This window comes from Saccopteryx leptura, chromosome 1 (genome assembly GCF_036850995.1).
Source record: "Saccopteryx leptura isolate mSacLep1 chromosome 1, mSacLep1_pri_phased_curated, whole genome shotgun sequence".
Lineage (NCBI taxonomy): Eukaryota > Metazoa > Chordata > Mammalia > Chiroptera > Emballonuridae > Saccopteryx > Saccopteryx leptura.
Window position 1 is genome coordinate 184,915,764 of NC_089503.1, and position 14,898 is coordinate 184,930,661.

At 47.4% G+C, this 14,898-nt stretch overlaps 1 protein-coding gene across 1 annotated transcript in view; it reads left to right on the plus strand.

The window, feature by feature from the left end:
- CAPN9 (calpain 9) overlaps window positions 1–14,898 on the plus strand; it is a 60,907-nt gene that overhangs the window by 18,163 nt on the left and 27,846 nt on the right. The window contains exons 2-6 of the mRNA XM_066360149.1: window positions 6,386–6,454; window positions 7,324–7,442; window positions 9,319–9,449; window positions 10,167–10,335; window positions 11,250–11,329. Coding sequence (XP_066216246.1) covers window positions 6,386–6,454; window positions 7,324–7,442; window positions 9,319–9,449; window positions 10,167–10,335; window positions 11,250–11,329 — 568 coding nt within the window. The remainder of the gene's footprint in view (window positions 1–6,385; window positions 6,455–7,323; window positions 7,443–9,318; window positions 9,450–10,166; window positions 10,336–11,249; window positions 11,330–14,898) is intronic.

Consider the following 14,898-nt stretch of genomic DNA (forward strand, 5'->3'; position numbering starts at 1 on the left):
GTACAGTTCTTCATAGTATTTTCTTACAATATTTTGTATTTCTGTTGTGTCAGTTGTTATTTCTCCACTCTCGTTTCTAATTTTATTTATTTGAGTCCTCTCTCTTTTTTTCTTGGTGAGTCTTGTTAAAGGTTCATCGATCTTGTTTACCTTTTCAAAGAACCAGCTCCTGGTTTCATTGATCCTCTGTATTGTTTCTTTAGCCTCTATGTCATTTATTTCTGCTCTGATCTTTATTATTTCCTTCCTTCTACTAGCTCTGGGCTTTACTTGCTGTTCTTTTTTTAGTTCTTTTAGATGCAGGGTTAAGTTGTTTATTTGAGCTTTTTCTAGTTTCTTGAGGTATGCCTGTAATGCTATAAACTTCCCTCTCAGGACTGCTTTTGCTGCGTCCCATAAATTTTGAGTTGATGTATGCTCATTATCGTTTGTTTCTAGGAATTTTTTAATTTCTTCTTTGATCTCAATGTTAACCCATTCATTGTTTAATAACGTGCTATTTAGTTTCCAAGTGTTTAAATGTTTTTCAATTTTTCTATTGTGGTTGATTTCTAGTTTAATGCCATTGTGATCAGAGAAAGTGCTCGATATGATTTCAATCTTCTTAAATTTGTTGAGCCCGCTTTTGTGCCCTAACATGTGGTCTATTCTAGAGAATGTACCATGAGTGCTTGAAAAGAATGTATATTCTGCTGTTTTAGGGTGAAAGGTTCTGAAGATATCTATTAAATCAAGTTGACCTAATATGTCCTTTAAGTCTGCTGTTTCTTTGTTAAATATCTTTCTTGAGGATCTATCTAATGATGTTAATGGGGTATTGAAATCCCCTACTATTATAGTATTGCTGTTGATCTCACCCTTTAAGTCTATCAAAGTCTGCTTTATATATTTAGGTGCTCCTATATTAGGTGAGTAGATATTTATAATGGTTATATCTTCCTTTTGGATTGCTCCCTTTATCATTATGTAGTGACCTTCTTTATCTCTAACTATGATCTTTGTTTTAAAGTCCATTTTGTCTGATATAAGTATTGCTACCCCAGCTTTTTTTTCATTTCCATTTGCGTGAAATATTTTTTCCATCCTTTTATCTTCAGTCTGTGTGCATCTTTTGATTTAAGGTGTGTCTCTTGTAGACAGCATATGTATGGGTCCTGTTTTCTTATCCAAGCAGCTACCCTATGCCTCTTGATCGGATCATTTAATCCATTAACATTTAAGGTTATTACTGATATGTAATTATTTATTGCCATTTTTTTCTTTAAAACTGTTTTTTTCTTTTGCTATATTCTTTTTTTCCTTTGATCTGTTTACAACAGGTCCCTTAGCATTTCTTGCAGCCTTGGTTTGGTTGCAGTGAAATCCTTGAGTTTTTTTTTGTCTGTAAAGCTTTTTATTTCTCCTTCAATTTTAAATGATAGCCTTGCTGGATAAAGTAGTCTTGGTTGTAGGTTCTTGTTCTGCATTACTTTGAATATTTCTTGCCATTCCCTTCCGGCCTCAAGTGTTTCTGTTGAGAAGTCAGAAGTCATCCTTATGGGGGCTCCTTTGTAGGTGATAGTCTTTTTTTCTCTAGCAGCTTTTAATATTTTCTCTTTATCATTTAGCTTTGGTAATTTAATTATGATGTGTCTTGGTGTTGGTTTCTTTGGGTTTCTCCTTAATGGAGTTCTCTGTGCTTCCTGAACATGTGAAATGTTTTCCTGCTTTAATTGGGGGAAGTTTTCCACTATAATATGTTTGAACAAAGTCTCTATCTCTTGTTCTTTCTCTTCTTCTTCAGGAACCCCTGTGATGCGGATGTTATTTCTCTTCATGTTGTCCCAGAGCTCTCTTAGGGTTTCCTCAGACTTTTTGAGTCTCTTCTTTTTTCTGCTCTGCTTCCATGCCTTTATTTATTGTGTCCTCTAACTCACTGATTCGATTCTCTGTTTCATCCATCCTGCTTTTAATTCCTTCCATTGTATTCTTTAATTCAGATATTGTATTTGTCATTTCTGTCTGATTCTTTTTTATTATTTCAATGTCCTTTTTTATATTTGTTATCTCTTTATTTAGGTTTTCGTAATGGCCACCTATGGTTGTTCTAATATCTTTGAGCATCCTAACAATCATTATTTTAAACTCTGCATCTGGTAATTTGGTTATATCTGATTCACTTAGGTCCTTTTCTGGGGATTTCTCTTGGTTTATTTGTGTTGTATTTCTCTGCTTCCGCATTTTCTCTTCTCGAGAGTGCCTGTGATCACGTGCTCGGGTGCACAGGGGTTGGTGGCCTTGGCCTTTGCCCGCCCCCGTGTGTGACGTTATGCTCGGTCCTGAGGGCACTGGCGAGCACCTTTGCTCAGCTGCGCGTCTCCGCCTGTTTTTGAGCTTTCGCCCTGCCTTTGCAGGATGATCCCACTCAAGGAACAGCTGCTAGCCTTGGCTCTACCACCGGGCAGGGCTGCGTGCCCAAGCTCAGCTCCATAGCGGAACTCTGCCTCTTCTGGCCTTTTGGCTCCACCCCCACGGGAGGAGCCGGCTACCAAGTCAGACCGCAAGCCTGGGTTCCACGGGCGGGGCAGGGCTGTGCTCCTCTGCCCTTGCTCCGGGGCTGGTTTCTACCCTTTCCAGGGTTCCCGCCCTTCTCCTGTAGGCTGGATTACAGGCTGCTGGCAGCTGAGCTTGACCACTTTTGCACGCCCCCTTCTCCCCAGCCGGGCAAGATTGAGCTCACACCTGAGCCCAGTGGTGGCCAGCCGGCTTCCGCCCCTGCCAGCAGAAACGGGCTTTTGTCTCCCGCTGCTGCCCGCTCTCCGGTGTGCCCTCAGCCGCGTGGGTGGGGGCGTTGCAGCTCAGACCCTAAGACTCGCTACTGTAGACCCGAAAGCTCCCTCCTTCTATGCAACTCTGCTCTGAATGCTGCGGGGGAGCTTGTTTGGCTGCTCTCCTGCTTCCCTTTGCTGGTATTGCTGTTTCCGGGGGAAATATTCACTTTAGCTTTGGGGAGTGACTCGTCCCAGGGGTTAGAGTGGCTATCTCCCAAAATGTTTCTCCCTATACCTCCTAGATTGCACTCTCTTCCTGTTACTGTTGTCTTCTCCTCTCCCCCCCCCCCCCCGGCCCCAGGAGCCCCAGGTGATTGTTTTTGAGAGAGATGTTCTGCACGGTCCCTTTAAGAAGGATCCTGGGTCTGAGAAATCAGACTCTCTCACAAACAGTATCCTGACTTGTTTCCAGCTAAATACTGTCCTTACGCCTCTTCTGGGCTCTGGGGCTGCAGGCTGGGGCTTTGTTCCTGGGGCTCAGGACCCTTTCCCCTCTGCTAAACTCACTTCCCGCCACGCGAGTCTCTCCCTGCTGCCGTTCGCTCCAAGGAGCTGGGCAGCCCTCTCCGCGTTTCCGCTTTTCCTACCAGTCTCTGTGTGGCTTCTTCAGCGTTCCTTGGTTGAAGAGTCCTTTTAGTTTAGTCCAAAGTTGGTTTTCCCAGATGATAGTTCATAAAATTAGTTTGTAATCCACTTTGGTTCTGGGAGGTAGATGCTGGTACGTCCGCCTACTCCAGCGCCATCTTGTCTCTCCAGCTTTTCCTTTCTTAAAGTGATTACTTAGAGAAAAGTCTGTGTGTTGTTGGGCTGAGCCCTTGATGAAGTACAACATGAACAGAACAGACCTTGAAAGCCACCATTTCTTTGTCCCTGGGTCCTCAGTCTTGTAGGAATACCACTTGGTGCCTAGCTTCACCTCCCTCTCTGGTCCCCGAGCTGCAGGCTGGGATCACTTCAGGTTGTCAAGACCCCTCTGATCTTCCTATCACAGAGCTGTAGTTTCAGGGAACCCTTGTACTCAAGCTTCCAAACTGCATTTCACACAAACAAATGTTCTTCTCGGCCACACACATGTATGCAAAGTCCCCGGGCATGAATGTAAGACACCCTGAGCACACACGCAATCTCACAACATGCACGTGGGCACATATATACTGCGTGCCTACACAAGTCATATATATTCAGCACATGGGTGTGTAACCCTCGCCACAGCACAGCTGCCCCTCAGCACACACATACATACAGAACATCCATGACCAGCACACAGCTGCACTGTGTCACACCCAACGCTGGACAGACAAGGGTGTCAGTCACACATTTGGAACCTCACCTGTTTATACCTAATAGATATGTGTTCACTTGGAGAAAATTATTAGTTCTCTTTTTTTTTTTTTTTTTGTATTTTTCTCCACCGATCCATAGTTTGATGCAATTTGATAAAACTTTCCTGGACAAAAACGACCACTTGCAAGATGGGAGCTGCAGGCACAGTTAGCCTGGCAACGCCTGCAGAAAGCGCGGGAGGGAAAGCAGGGGGCCTCCACGCCCACAGACTGTCCACACAGGAGGCTCAGGGTCTGGCACAGGCTGCTGGACAGAGATCTGCCAGCCTCACTGACCATTTTCCATCCACTTTAAAAATGAGTAGCCATGGCAATGTGAGCATTGTTATTTCGGACCTTAGAGTGGAGCTGGGCTATGCAGGGCAGGCTGTGGGGGCTTCTGGCTGCCCTTTGGGGCAGAAGCTCAAATACAGATTCTTGGTGGGGCCCCGAATGTCCAAACTGGAGGAAGGTGGTCTGTGTGTCACATGACAGATGAGGACAAAGCCTGGATGAGTTAGGTGGCCTGCCCAGAGCCAGATGGGCTGCTGTTGAGACCACTCACACATTCCTGCTTTGCACCTTTCCACTGGCCAGGTCTCAAGCCCCCTGCAGCACCCCTGGGAGCTGAGGTCAGGGAGGAGAGAGCACCCCTGTGCCTCATTGCATAGGCAGGAAAGGTCCACACAGGCAAGCCAGGAGGCCTGCATGAAGGAGCTGTCTCCCTGACTTTCTGCTGCTCTTCCCACCATGTTGGAGACTAGGATGACCTAATGATAGGACTCTGAGGCTCCTGGCACTGAGGACTGGAATACGAGGGGTTTCATGACAGGATGTCAGTGGGACTCTGCCAGGCCTGGCTCTCTGGTAAACCAAGCACAGTGTTCTCCATAAAAGCCCCTGGTTGAGTTTACTGGAATATTAAAATCCATCAACCCTACACAGCACTCTCCATGTGTCCACCCTCCATGCGCTGCACATCCTGGAGGCTGCAAAGACAGCACCACCATTTCCCACTTGAGCTCTTGGTCCTGGGAAAGCATCCTTCCTTCAAAGGACTCACCATCCCCCTCTAATTCTCTGGGGCCAGACCAGAGGGAAAGCAGGTCCAGTTGAGCTGGAGGAAGACAGTTCAGGGCAGTGGTCTCCCCAGGTGTTGCCCACATACTGGGGGTGGGGGAAATTCCTGTCCCCAGTCCTGTTTTCTGGAAATGGGTGGGGAAGTCCCCTCCTCACCCTGCATTGGGGCGTCCACCATGGCCAGACTTCCTCTCTGGCTCCTGACTCCCCGTTTCCTTGCCCTAGACTTTCACACGACTGCCTGCGCACTGTCGCTGCCCGGGAGTCCTCCCTGACCACTGGCTCAAACAGCCTCATCCCATACCATCTTTCTCTGTCCTGGCACTGACCACTCAGGGCCTTAAGTATCTGTTCATTTGCATATGGCCTGTCCCCGGGTCACTCGGCAGGAACTTTCCCTCTTGTTCGTTGCTATAGTTTATGCCAGGAATGGAGCCTGGTGCCTTTAAACAATAGAAAGAGTATATTAATTTTTTACAAATGTTTTAAATGCTTTTTGTTAATATCTCATACTTATTCCTCCATAGTATCTATATATTCATATATACTAATGATTTCATTATATATACATAATATATAGGATTATGTGTAATATATAATAAAATATATATAATGCAAATATATATATATATATAATGCACTTTGGTAAGATTATATGAGAGATAGATGCACATATCTGTCACTATACTATAGATATATTTAAAATTTGCCCCTAATGCATATTTTGAAAAGCAAGGAAGCTGGGTAGCCTGAGTGGGAACTTGTGTTTAATCTTGAGCACTGAGCAGTGGAGTGAGTATGCCACCACTTTGAGATGAGGATTTGGAAGAGCTGGGACTTACACCCAGGGCTCCTTACACCCTGCCCAGGGCCTGAGTGGCCTTGAGAATCCTCAGGGCCTGGCTGACATCCTGCTTTGGCCAGAGTACTGAGCTGAGGGGCTGTTCAGAAGGTAGGACCTGTCCCAGGGGATGTGATCCAGCAGTGAAGGCCTGTCTGTGGAGCACAGACCACAGCCGCCACTCCCCTTCTAATGTCCCCCCTACATGAAACAAAAATCAAATACAGGAAAACAGCCTGTGCTTCAGGATAGGAGAGAGACTCTGAGACTGGCCCATCTTGCCGCACACTGCGTGGCAGGCCTCACTTTAATAACACTCTCACTCTTCCAAGAAATAGTGGAAAATCCAGAATTCATTCTTGGAGGGGCCACCAGGACTGATATCTGCCAGGGGGGACTTGGTAAGTGTGAGCTGAAGGAGCATGTGCTGACAGGTTGGACAGACTGCCCCGTGAGGGCCAGCAAGAGAGGGTCTCTGAGCTGTCATCCCAGCAAGAGCAGCAATGGGTCCCTGGGGTTGCAGGACCATCATGGCCACCACTCTCTGCTCCTTCTTCCCCTCCTCCTTGCCAGTCCCTCTGCTTCCTTGATTGGAGTACAGTGACTCTCGTTCCTTGGGGGCAGATGTGTCTGCAGCCCAGGGAACGTGGCTGCATGCGGGAGTCTGGAACGACATGCACAAAATACTTTCATTTTTGCATTTTTCTCTAGTTGTGTGTTAACTGAAGATACGACTCAGAAAATTTAGTCAACAGAACTTGAAAACCCACTATAATTGAAAGCAAATGACCACAGAGCTATCATTACCTATACCTCAGTCTGGGTTAGGGGCAGGCATCAGTCCCAGAAATGTGCCCCTAGTCACCACAGGGGCTATTTCTGAGCCCCGGGTGCTGCAGACCTGCTTAGGCTGCAGGTATGAAACACCTGCCTGCCTGGCCATGCTGAAACTAAGGTCTGCAGCCTTGGTCCTCTGAGGAGAGGTCACTGGAACATCATAGAGCTGATGCTTACAGAGCTTATGTCTGAAACCCACGTCTACATATCCCACAACACTGCCAAGACAGGGACAGCTATTTATGATAACCTGGCCTGAGAGCGGGGAAGGGAGGCAGAGGGGAAGACAGAGGCATTTGCTGGTATTCTGTCCATCTCTTAATGCAGAAAAGATGTGGCCACATCCAGAACGCCCCAGATCTTCTGGCACAGAGTTTTCCCACTGGCTATGAATGAGCAACAAAAAGCATGACTTATGACTTCCATTTTGCAGGTGACTGCTGGCTGCTGGCCGCCATCGCCTCCCTTACGCTTAATGAAAAAGCGCTAGCGAGAGTCATCCCCCAGGATCAGGGCTTTGGCCCTGGTTATGCCAGAATATTCCACTTTCAGGTAGGCGGGGGCTGGCCATGGACTTGCCTCTGGGGTCCAGCATGATGCCCGGGATGTCTTTAGCTGCTGGGAAACCCCAGAGGAAAGCCACCCTACCTGTGTGACAGGTGGCGTCCCAAACTGCGCTGTCATGGATGACCCCCAAGTGGAAGGGGTGAGCTGTGCAGGCATGCTAAGGAGGACCTCCCTGGAGAGCGTGTAGCAAAATCAGGAGTGGTATTTTGGCAAATGTGGAGGTCCGTGTGCGAAGGGAAATTCTTGTGTTTTAAGCACAAATGGTCTAAAATGATTATACCTCTTAGGAACTGGATTGTCTCATAGACTGAGAGTCTCCTTATTAAAGAAATGCAGAGTTGGAGACATGAGGGAATTTGAAAAATAACAGAGAAGCACAGGACAGAGCCTTGCCGGGCAGGACTGCTCTGCTTGTCTCCGGCTTTCTCTCCTCCCTCCCTTTCAGCCACCCTGTCCTCCACCCTGGCTGCACACAGAGTCTGACCAGAGAGCGACACTGCCTTTCCATTTACTTCAGGGTGACCACAGGCAGTTTCTTAGTGAAGGCCAGCTTATATACTCTCTGGAAGAAGAAGAGACTAACTACCTTGTGGGGTTCTCACTGAATGACAAGGGACCCTACAAAGGAGGTGGCATGCAGGCACACAGCAGACAATCTCTCCTGTCCTGGCCCCACCATCTTCTCCCCTCAGGCCACCAGGCTCATGTGGGCCAGACTCTCCCAGCAGTGAGAGCTGCCCTGTTGGGGGCCTGTCAGTCACATGCTGAAGTCTTGTGACATCCTCCATCAATTTCCCTCCCCACTCCTCACTGTCTTCAGTCATGTTCCAGATGTGTGGGCTCTGGAGACCAGCAGAGCCTCCAGGCTGGTAGTGCCATCTCTCTGCTGTCCCACAAGGCTCTCTGAGCCAGCTGACCCCTCGGAGACCGGCCCTGAGCTCCCCCAACCCTGCTACTGCTCTAGGAAGTTCTGAGGCCCAGAACTTAAACACCTGCCCAACAGTGCCTCTGCTGAATTCAAAGTCTCAGATATCCTCAAGATGACATGTGTTGGGAGGGTGAAGCCCCCAAGTGGGAGCCAAGCTGGGGCAGGTGACAGTGTGCCCACACTGAGTTCCCTCTGAAATATCACTTAGGAGCCCTCACGGAGAGCGTGGGTCAACAGTCCTTAAAACACACCCAACCTGGGCTAGGGCCTGGTCTGGGCAGGCCCACTTGGATTGATTCAGGAACACAGAGACACTCAGGTGACCCAGCAAAGCTGCAGATAAATGGGCCTCCTTCCACTTCCTCTTCTTACCTAAGACGCTCTAAGGCCAACCAAATGGGAAGGCACAGACACACTCGTGCAAATAAACGCACATGTTTTCACACATGCAGATGCATACATGCACATACATGTGAGTGTATAAGAACACATGCATGCACCTATGTGTGCACATACACTCCCCTCATGTCTGCACCTGGCACAGGTTTCTACCTGTCTCACTACAGACTCTCTCTGTGTGTGAATGGCCAGAACACCAGTTTGGAGGCTCCACTTCCGGGCAAGGAGGGAACACAAGCAGAGGGACAGCTAAGACAGCCTGAATGGAGGTGGGAGGGAGCTGAGAGCCTGTTGCACAGAAACCCATCCCCACCCCCACCCCCTGCGCCAGGTTCTGGGGAGAGAGAAAGGCCCATCAGGGTGCTGTCCACATCTGGCACTGTCCTGTTCCCCTCACTGTGATAGGTCCACACCAAGTGTTTGAGCTGATGTCAGGGATAGGTTCAGGTGCTCTGCACAGAGTCCATGTGACCCAATCAGGGAACCACATGTGATGTCCTTCAGCACCATAGGGGCAGTTTGGTCTGACTGCAGTTCTGGCAGCATAGTGAGTGGCTGGACGTGGTGATCGATGACCGACTGCCCACCTTCAGGGACCGCCTGATCTTCCTCCACTCCGCTGACAACGAGTTCTGGAGCACCTTGCTGGAAAAAGCCTACGCCAAGTGAGTGCCGCCCCACGCAGAGCTCCCTGCATACGGCTCCATTCCCCGGGCTTTTTGTGCAATTTCTGTGGAGCAGGAGAGAGAGCTCAGGGTTTACAGATGTGCACGGCAGGTGGTGCTTTTTGTTTTGTTTTATCAAAACCATAGTAGGATGGGGGATCCCAGGATGAAATGCAGACCACGACAAAACCTAGTTCTATTACAAATCAACGGGACAGATTCACGGAAGGGGTAGAGAGAAAGGTGCCGATCTGGTAATTTGGGAAATGAGCGGAGTGCATGAGACCAAAAAGATGGAGAAAGGCCCTGTTCCACGTGAGAAGAGAGAGACACACACACTCATTTAAACCTCACAGCAGCCCTATGAGGGCGAGTACGACCTTTACCTTGTTTTGTTAATTAGGAAGCTTTTGGTCTGAGATCACTCAGCTTGGAAATGGTGAATTAGAACTTGAACCTGCAGCCAGCAGGAAACCAGAATCCATGCTCTTGACCACAGCACCACACTGTCTCTTCGCCGAGCACTCAGGCTGGCGTGTTTCCAAGTGAACTCTGTCCCTGCTTCCTATCTTCCTCCGCACCGCCCAGCCTGGGCCAGCCCCTGGGAGACCACCACCAAGAAAGGGGGGGGGGGGGGGGTTGAATCTGGCTGAGGGCGCCCCTGGTGGTCGGCCTTGTTCCCTGCAGCAGTCTCCACTCTTTCTGGTGCCTTTACAGGCTGAATGGGAGCTATGAGGCTCTGAAGGGAGGCAGCGCCATCGAGGCCATGGAAGACTTCACCGGGGGTGTAACAGAGACCTTCACTACTAAAGAAGCTCCAGTAAACTTCTATGAGATTCTAGAGAAGGCCTTGAAGAGGGGCTCTCTGGTGGGCTGCTCCATTGATGTAAGTTGCTCACGGTCTAGGCACTGGGCTAGGGCCAGAGGTCTCAGCCAGGTGCCCTGGCCACATGCAAGGAGGAACATAAGTTTCAGCAAGGGCAGGGTATTTATTTTAATTAAAACAAAAGCTTTTATTTAATGTTTTTCAAATTACAAAGGTAAGACATACTGGCTGTATCAGGTGGGGAAATCCGGCGATACCTAAAGGCACATTTCCATTGCCACCTTGTGATGCCTGGTATGTGCTTGTCACACCTCTCCCTTGCTGGTACAAATGGGCACGTGCATATATACACGAACGGAGATGGGGGGGTTGGCTTGATTTCACTAAATCACATCTTACTATGTACTTTCCTGAAACTTGTTTATTTTGCTTCATAGATCATGAAAAAAACATACCCATAGATAGAAATCTAACAGTATTTTAAAGAATTACTTTGTATATTAAAAAGCATACACATATAATTTTACCTTGTGTGTTTTTGAAACTGACTCAAGTTTTCTGTGTCCTCTTGGGAATTTATTCTTTGTTAGTAAACCTGCTTCCTCTGAGCCCTCCAGAGGGAAGGCTGTAACACTGTAACGCTGTCATATGCTTCTTATCGCCTCTTTGGTGTGATTGTGCTTCTGTCTTGTGATGGGGACGGTCAAGTTGTTCTGTTTGGAGCCAAAAAAAAGTGAACTGATCGCTAGAGTCCAATCTGGGAATGAAAGTCTCCTCACCTGGAAGAGACTTGGAGTCGATGAATGTCACTTCTAACTACCTAGGGGTGCCTGATGTATCCATTTCACATGTCCTCAGCTCACAGCCCTTACCTTGGCGAGCAGGAGGGGCTGATCCAGGCACGGAACTCGGTCTGGCAGGTAGCACAGTCTTGACCTACACAATGGTTCCAATGCTGCTCTTTCGTGTTTCAGACCAGAACTGCTGCAGAATCAGAAGCCCGGACGCCTTTTGGTCTTATTAAGGGTCACGCCTACAGTGTGACAGGAATTGACCAGATAGGTGACTTGAACCCCTCTTGACAGGGTACCAGGACAGACTCAACAATGCTAGCCCCCTGTGGTTACTTAGTGCATTCCAGTTTAAACCCACTTTCAGACATTTCAGAGAATGTCTCATCGAAAGAGGCAGGCTATTCAACACAGCAAAACAGGAAAGAGAGAAACATGTGATCTCACCACAGTACCAAACCTGTTTAGCAGGTGTGAGAACCCGTTCTTTGATTTTTCTTTTCTTCCCTCATTCCAGTCCTGTAATAGTTGGGGTTCTCCAGAGGAACAGAACCAATATGAGGCAGAGATAGAGGGACAGAGAGAGAGAGAAATGGAGAAAGAGAGATTGAGATTCATAAAGAGGAGTTGACTGGTGCTACTATAGAGGTTAAGAAGTCCTACATCTGCCGTCTGTAAGCTGGAAAGCTGGTAGTGTAGTTCAAGTCTGAGTGCAGACGCCCGAGAACCAGGAGAAGCAGTGGTATATGAGTCCTAGTCCATGAGCAGAACGGGCCAAAGTCTCAGCTTACAGTCAGACAGAGAACAAATTCTCCCTTCTTCCACTTTTTTGTTCTATTCAGACTCAACAGATTAGATGAGGCCCACTGACATTGGCGACTGCCATCTGCTTTGTTTATTTTAAAAGTTTATTTTTCAAAAGATTTTATTTATTGATTTTACAGAGAGAGGAAGGTAGGGGGCCAAGAAGTAGTTGCTTCACTGTAGCTGTTCATTGGTTGCTTGTGTGTGCCTTGGCCAGGTGAGCCCAGGGTTTCGAACCAATGTCCTCAGCATTATAGGTCAGTGCTCTATTCACTGCACCACCACAGGCCAGGCTGTGCCGGGGTCCAGCCCCGGGGGGGATCCAGGGGTCCCACAGGAGGAGACGGCGTCGGCGAAAATGGAGTGAGAGAGCCGAATTCTTTTCTTTCTCTTTATTCTCCGGTTAGCATTTACTGCCAGGCATCTCTACCAAATGCTAGTATAGCTCCCTTTTTATACACGCACACCGAGTTACAATCACATGGTGTTAATTATTGCTTTTGTTTCACTATGTTTGCATGTTTCCGGATAACAGTTAATTTACATCTATGAGTCACAAACCAGGTAGCAAATAATTCAAAATACAAAATAACTTGAATAGCGATAACAACATCAGTAAAAACTTTTAGAGTATTAGTTCTAAAAGGCTTGCCTCTAAAGAAATTAACATAACATCAAGAATAGCTTTCATCCAAAGATATGCAGAGTACACTTGCAAGATAGCCCAGCAGCAACACAAGACATTCCATGGATTTCCCTACATTTTTAAATCTCATGAGAACATCTCATTGAGAAAGCCTAGCAATTGCCTTTAGTCAAAAGACAATTCTCTTAGTAAAACATTCTTTTCTTGCTGACTACGCTCTCATCCTAGGCCACACAATGGGCCATCCTACTATACCTTACCTAAGATACTATTGTCTAATCAAATATTACTTATTTATTATATTTAAACACTAGTTAAGTTCTGACTCTATTCTTCTCAGAATATACCACTATTTGCAGATCAAAGAAGAAAGGAATGTTTCTCTACTTATCACATGAAAAGGCTAGGGAGGAAAAATGTTAAGTGAAGGCCGAAGGGTGCTCTGTGCACAGCCACTGCCTCCTAACCATTCACAAGTCACAATCTATTCTTTGTAACATGATTAAGAAGGAATTCTCCTACAAACTTAACCCTTTATGAGGGATATCATAGCCAGCCTCTTATGTCTATGAGCCCAGTTCAAGGGGCTTGCAGGCTTTTCTGTGGAACTCACACCCTCTGTCTCATTTCCAAAGAAATCACTACGAATCTACAGGGAAAGCATGGTACTATTATCAAATAATAGCACACACCCAGAAAAAGGGGGGATATAAGGCCAGATTAATTCAAAAACTCAAAGGGGGAAGTATCGTTGTGCCTATCCTTTGTGGTGACTTTGTCACCCCACAGCCATTGGTCTTCACTGCAGTGACTTTGTCACCCCGCAGCCATTGGTCTTCACTGCTGTGACTTTGTCAGCCAGAAGTTGTGGGTCTTCTCCTGCTGTGACCTTGTCAGCCAGCAGTTGTTGATCGGCTCCCGACAAGGCTGCTTTACTCAATCTATTGAATCAAATGCTAATCTCATCCAGGACAAAGTATAACCAAATATATGGGTACTCCGTGACTGTTGGGCAGATAAAATGTATTATGCTCACTTTGTTAAAGATAACAGAAAGAGGCCGTTGCCCAGGTGGTATTAATGTGTGTTGGGGTGGGCTAAAGGCAGGCAGAATCCTTGTAGCCTGGGGCTTGGTTTTGGGATTAAGCCTTTCCTACCCTTTTTGGTGTAAGGTGGTACAATCCTATCATGCCTCAGAGAAGTGACTTTGTATTAGAGACTTCCCTATTATGTATATTGGATTAAGGGTTTGGATTTCTACACTATAAAATGGGGATGGAACGAGAGTTTGCTCTCTTGGTTCCTGAGGTTAGCATGAGAGAGAGGAGAGCAGAGCAGAGAGCAGAAGGAGGCCACGTGGAGGAGGCCAGGAGAAGCAACCAAGATGGTGGAGTGCTGAGTGAGATGCCAGTTTGTGTAGAGTTTGTATCTGGGATAAGGAAGGAGATGGGGAACTGAGGAGAAGAAGGCTGGTGAGCTAGAAACCTTTGATTCTAGGAAACTCGGATAAGTCAGTGGCTTTGTGAGCACTGAGTGTGACTGGGTTTTGGAGCCCAGTGTATGTTTTTACTTGCCCGCCGGGTGCAAGGTAGGATTAAAGGCTATGGCCCACCAGTTTTTGGCTCTGCTGTTTCTTTACCGACTGTCCGAATCCAATGCGAACCTGCATGGGCCGGGCGGCTGCTGTGATAGTGGCCCTGGCCTTAGATACTGGCTTTACAGTGACCCAGTCAATTGGACACAAAATCAACCATCATAAGGTCTCTTCTCTGCAGCTATTGTCCAGGGGAGGGGGGGCTGGTCCCTGGGATCCACCTAGTGAGGGCTCTGTTCTGGAGGGGAGCTCTTTGAGGGACACGTGGGAAAGAAAAGGGCAGGGGATGAATAATGAGGAAGACGAGAAGCCATGAATCCACCTTCTCAGGTTCAAGTCCAGTAAAGTCCAAAGGCCTGTCTTGGCCCACTTGATCAGTGACTCTCTTGGGTGAGTCTCAAACCCAGTTTCTGAAGGACAGAGCACTTCTGTTGCTGCCCACACTTCAGGTAACGCTCTCCACATGAGCAGAAGTGAAGAGTGCGGAAGGAAGAACCTGTCACTCCTCTTCACTGGGATCGAGATGGGCAATACGCCTGGAGCATTTAGGGTTGTAGCTACTTGCACTGGCTCCTTTCCTTCCTCCCAGGCCCCACCAGTCATTCACTGGGGTAAACGTGTATTTTTAATGTTAGACCTACATATTATTCCCAGTAACCACAGAAAACTCCCACCTCACATGATGCTCGGTTCAGTAGCATTTACTCTTCTGTACCTACAGGGACTTTATCTTCCCTGCTCATTTTAATTAATGAGCCTCTGAAATGCTGCACTGGAAAAGTTATACT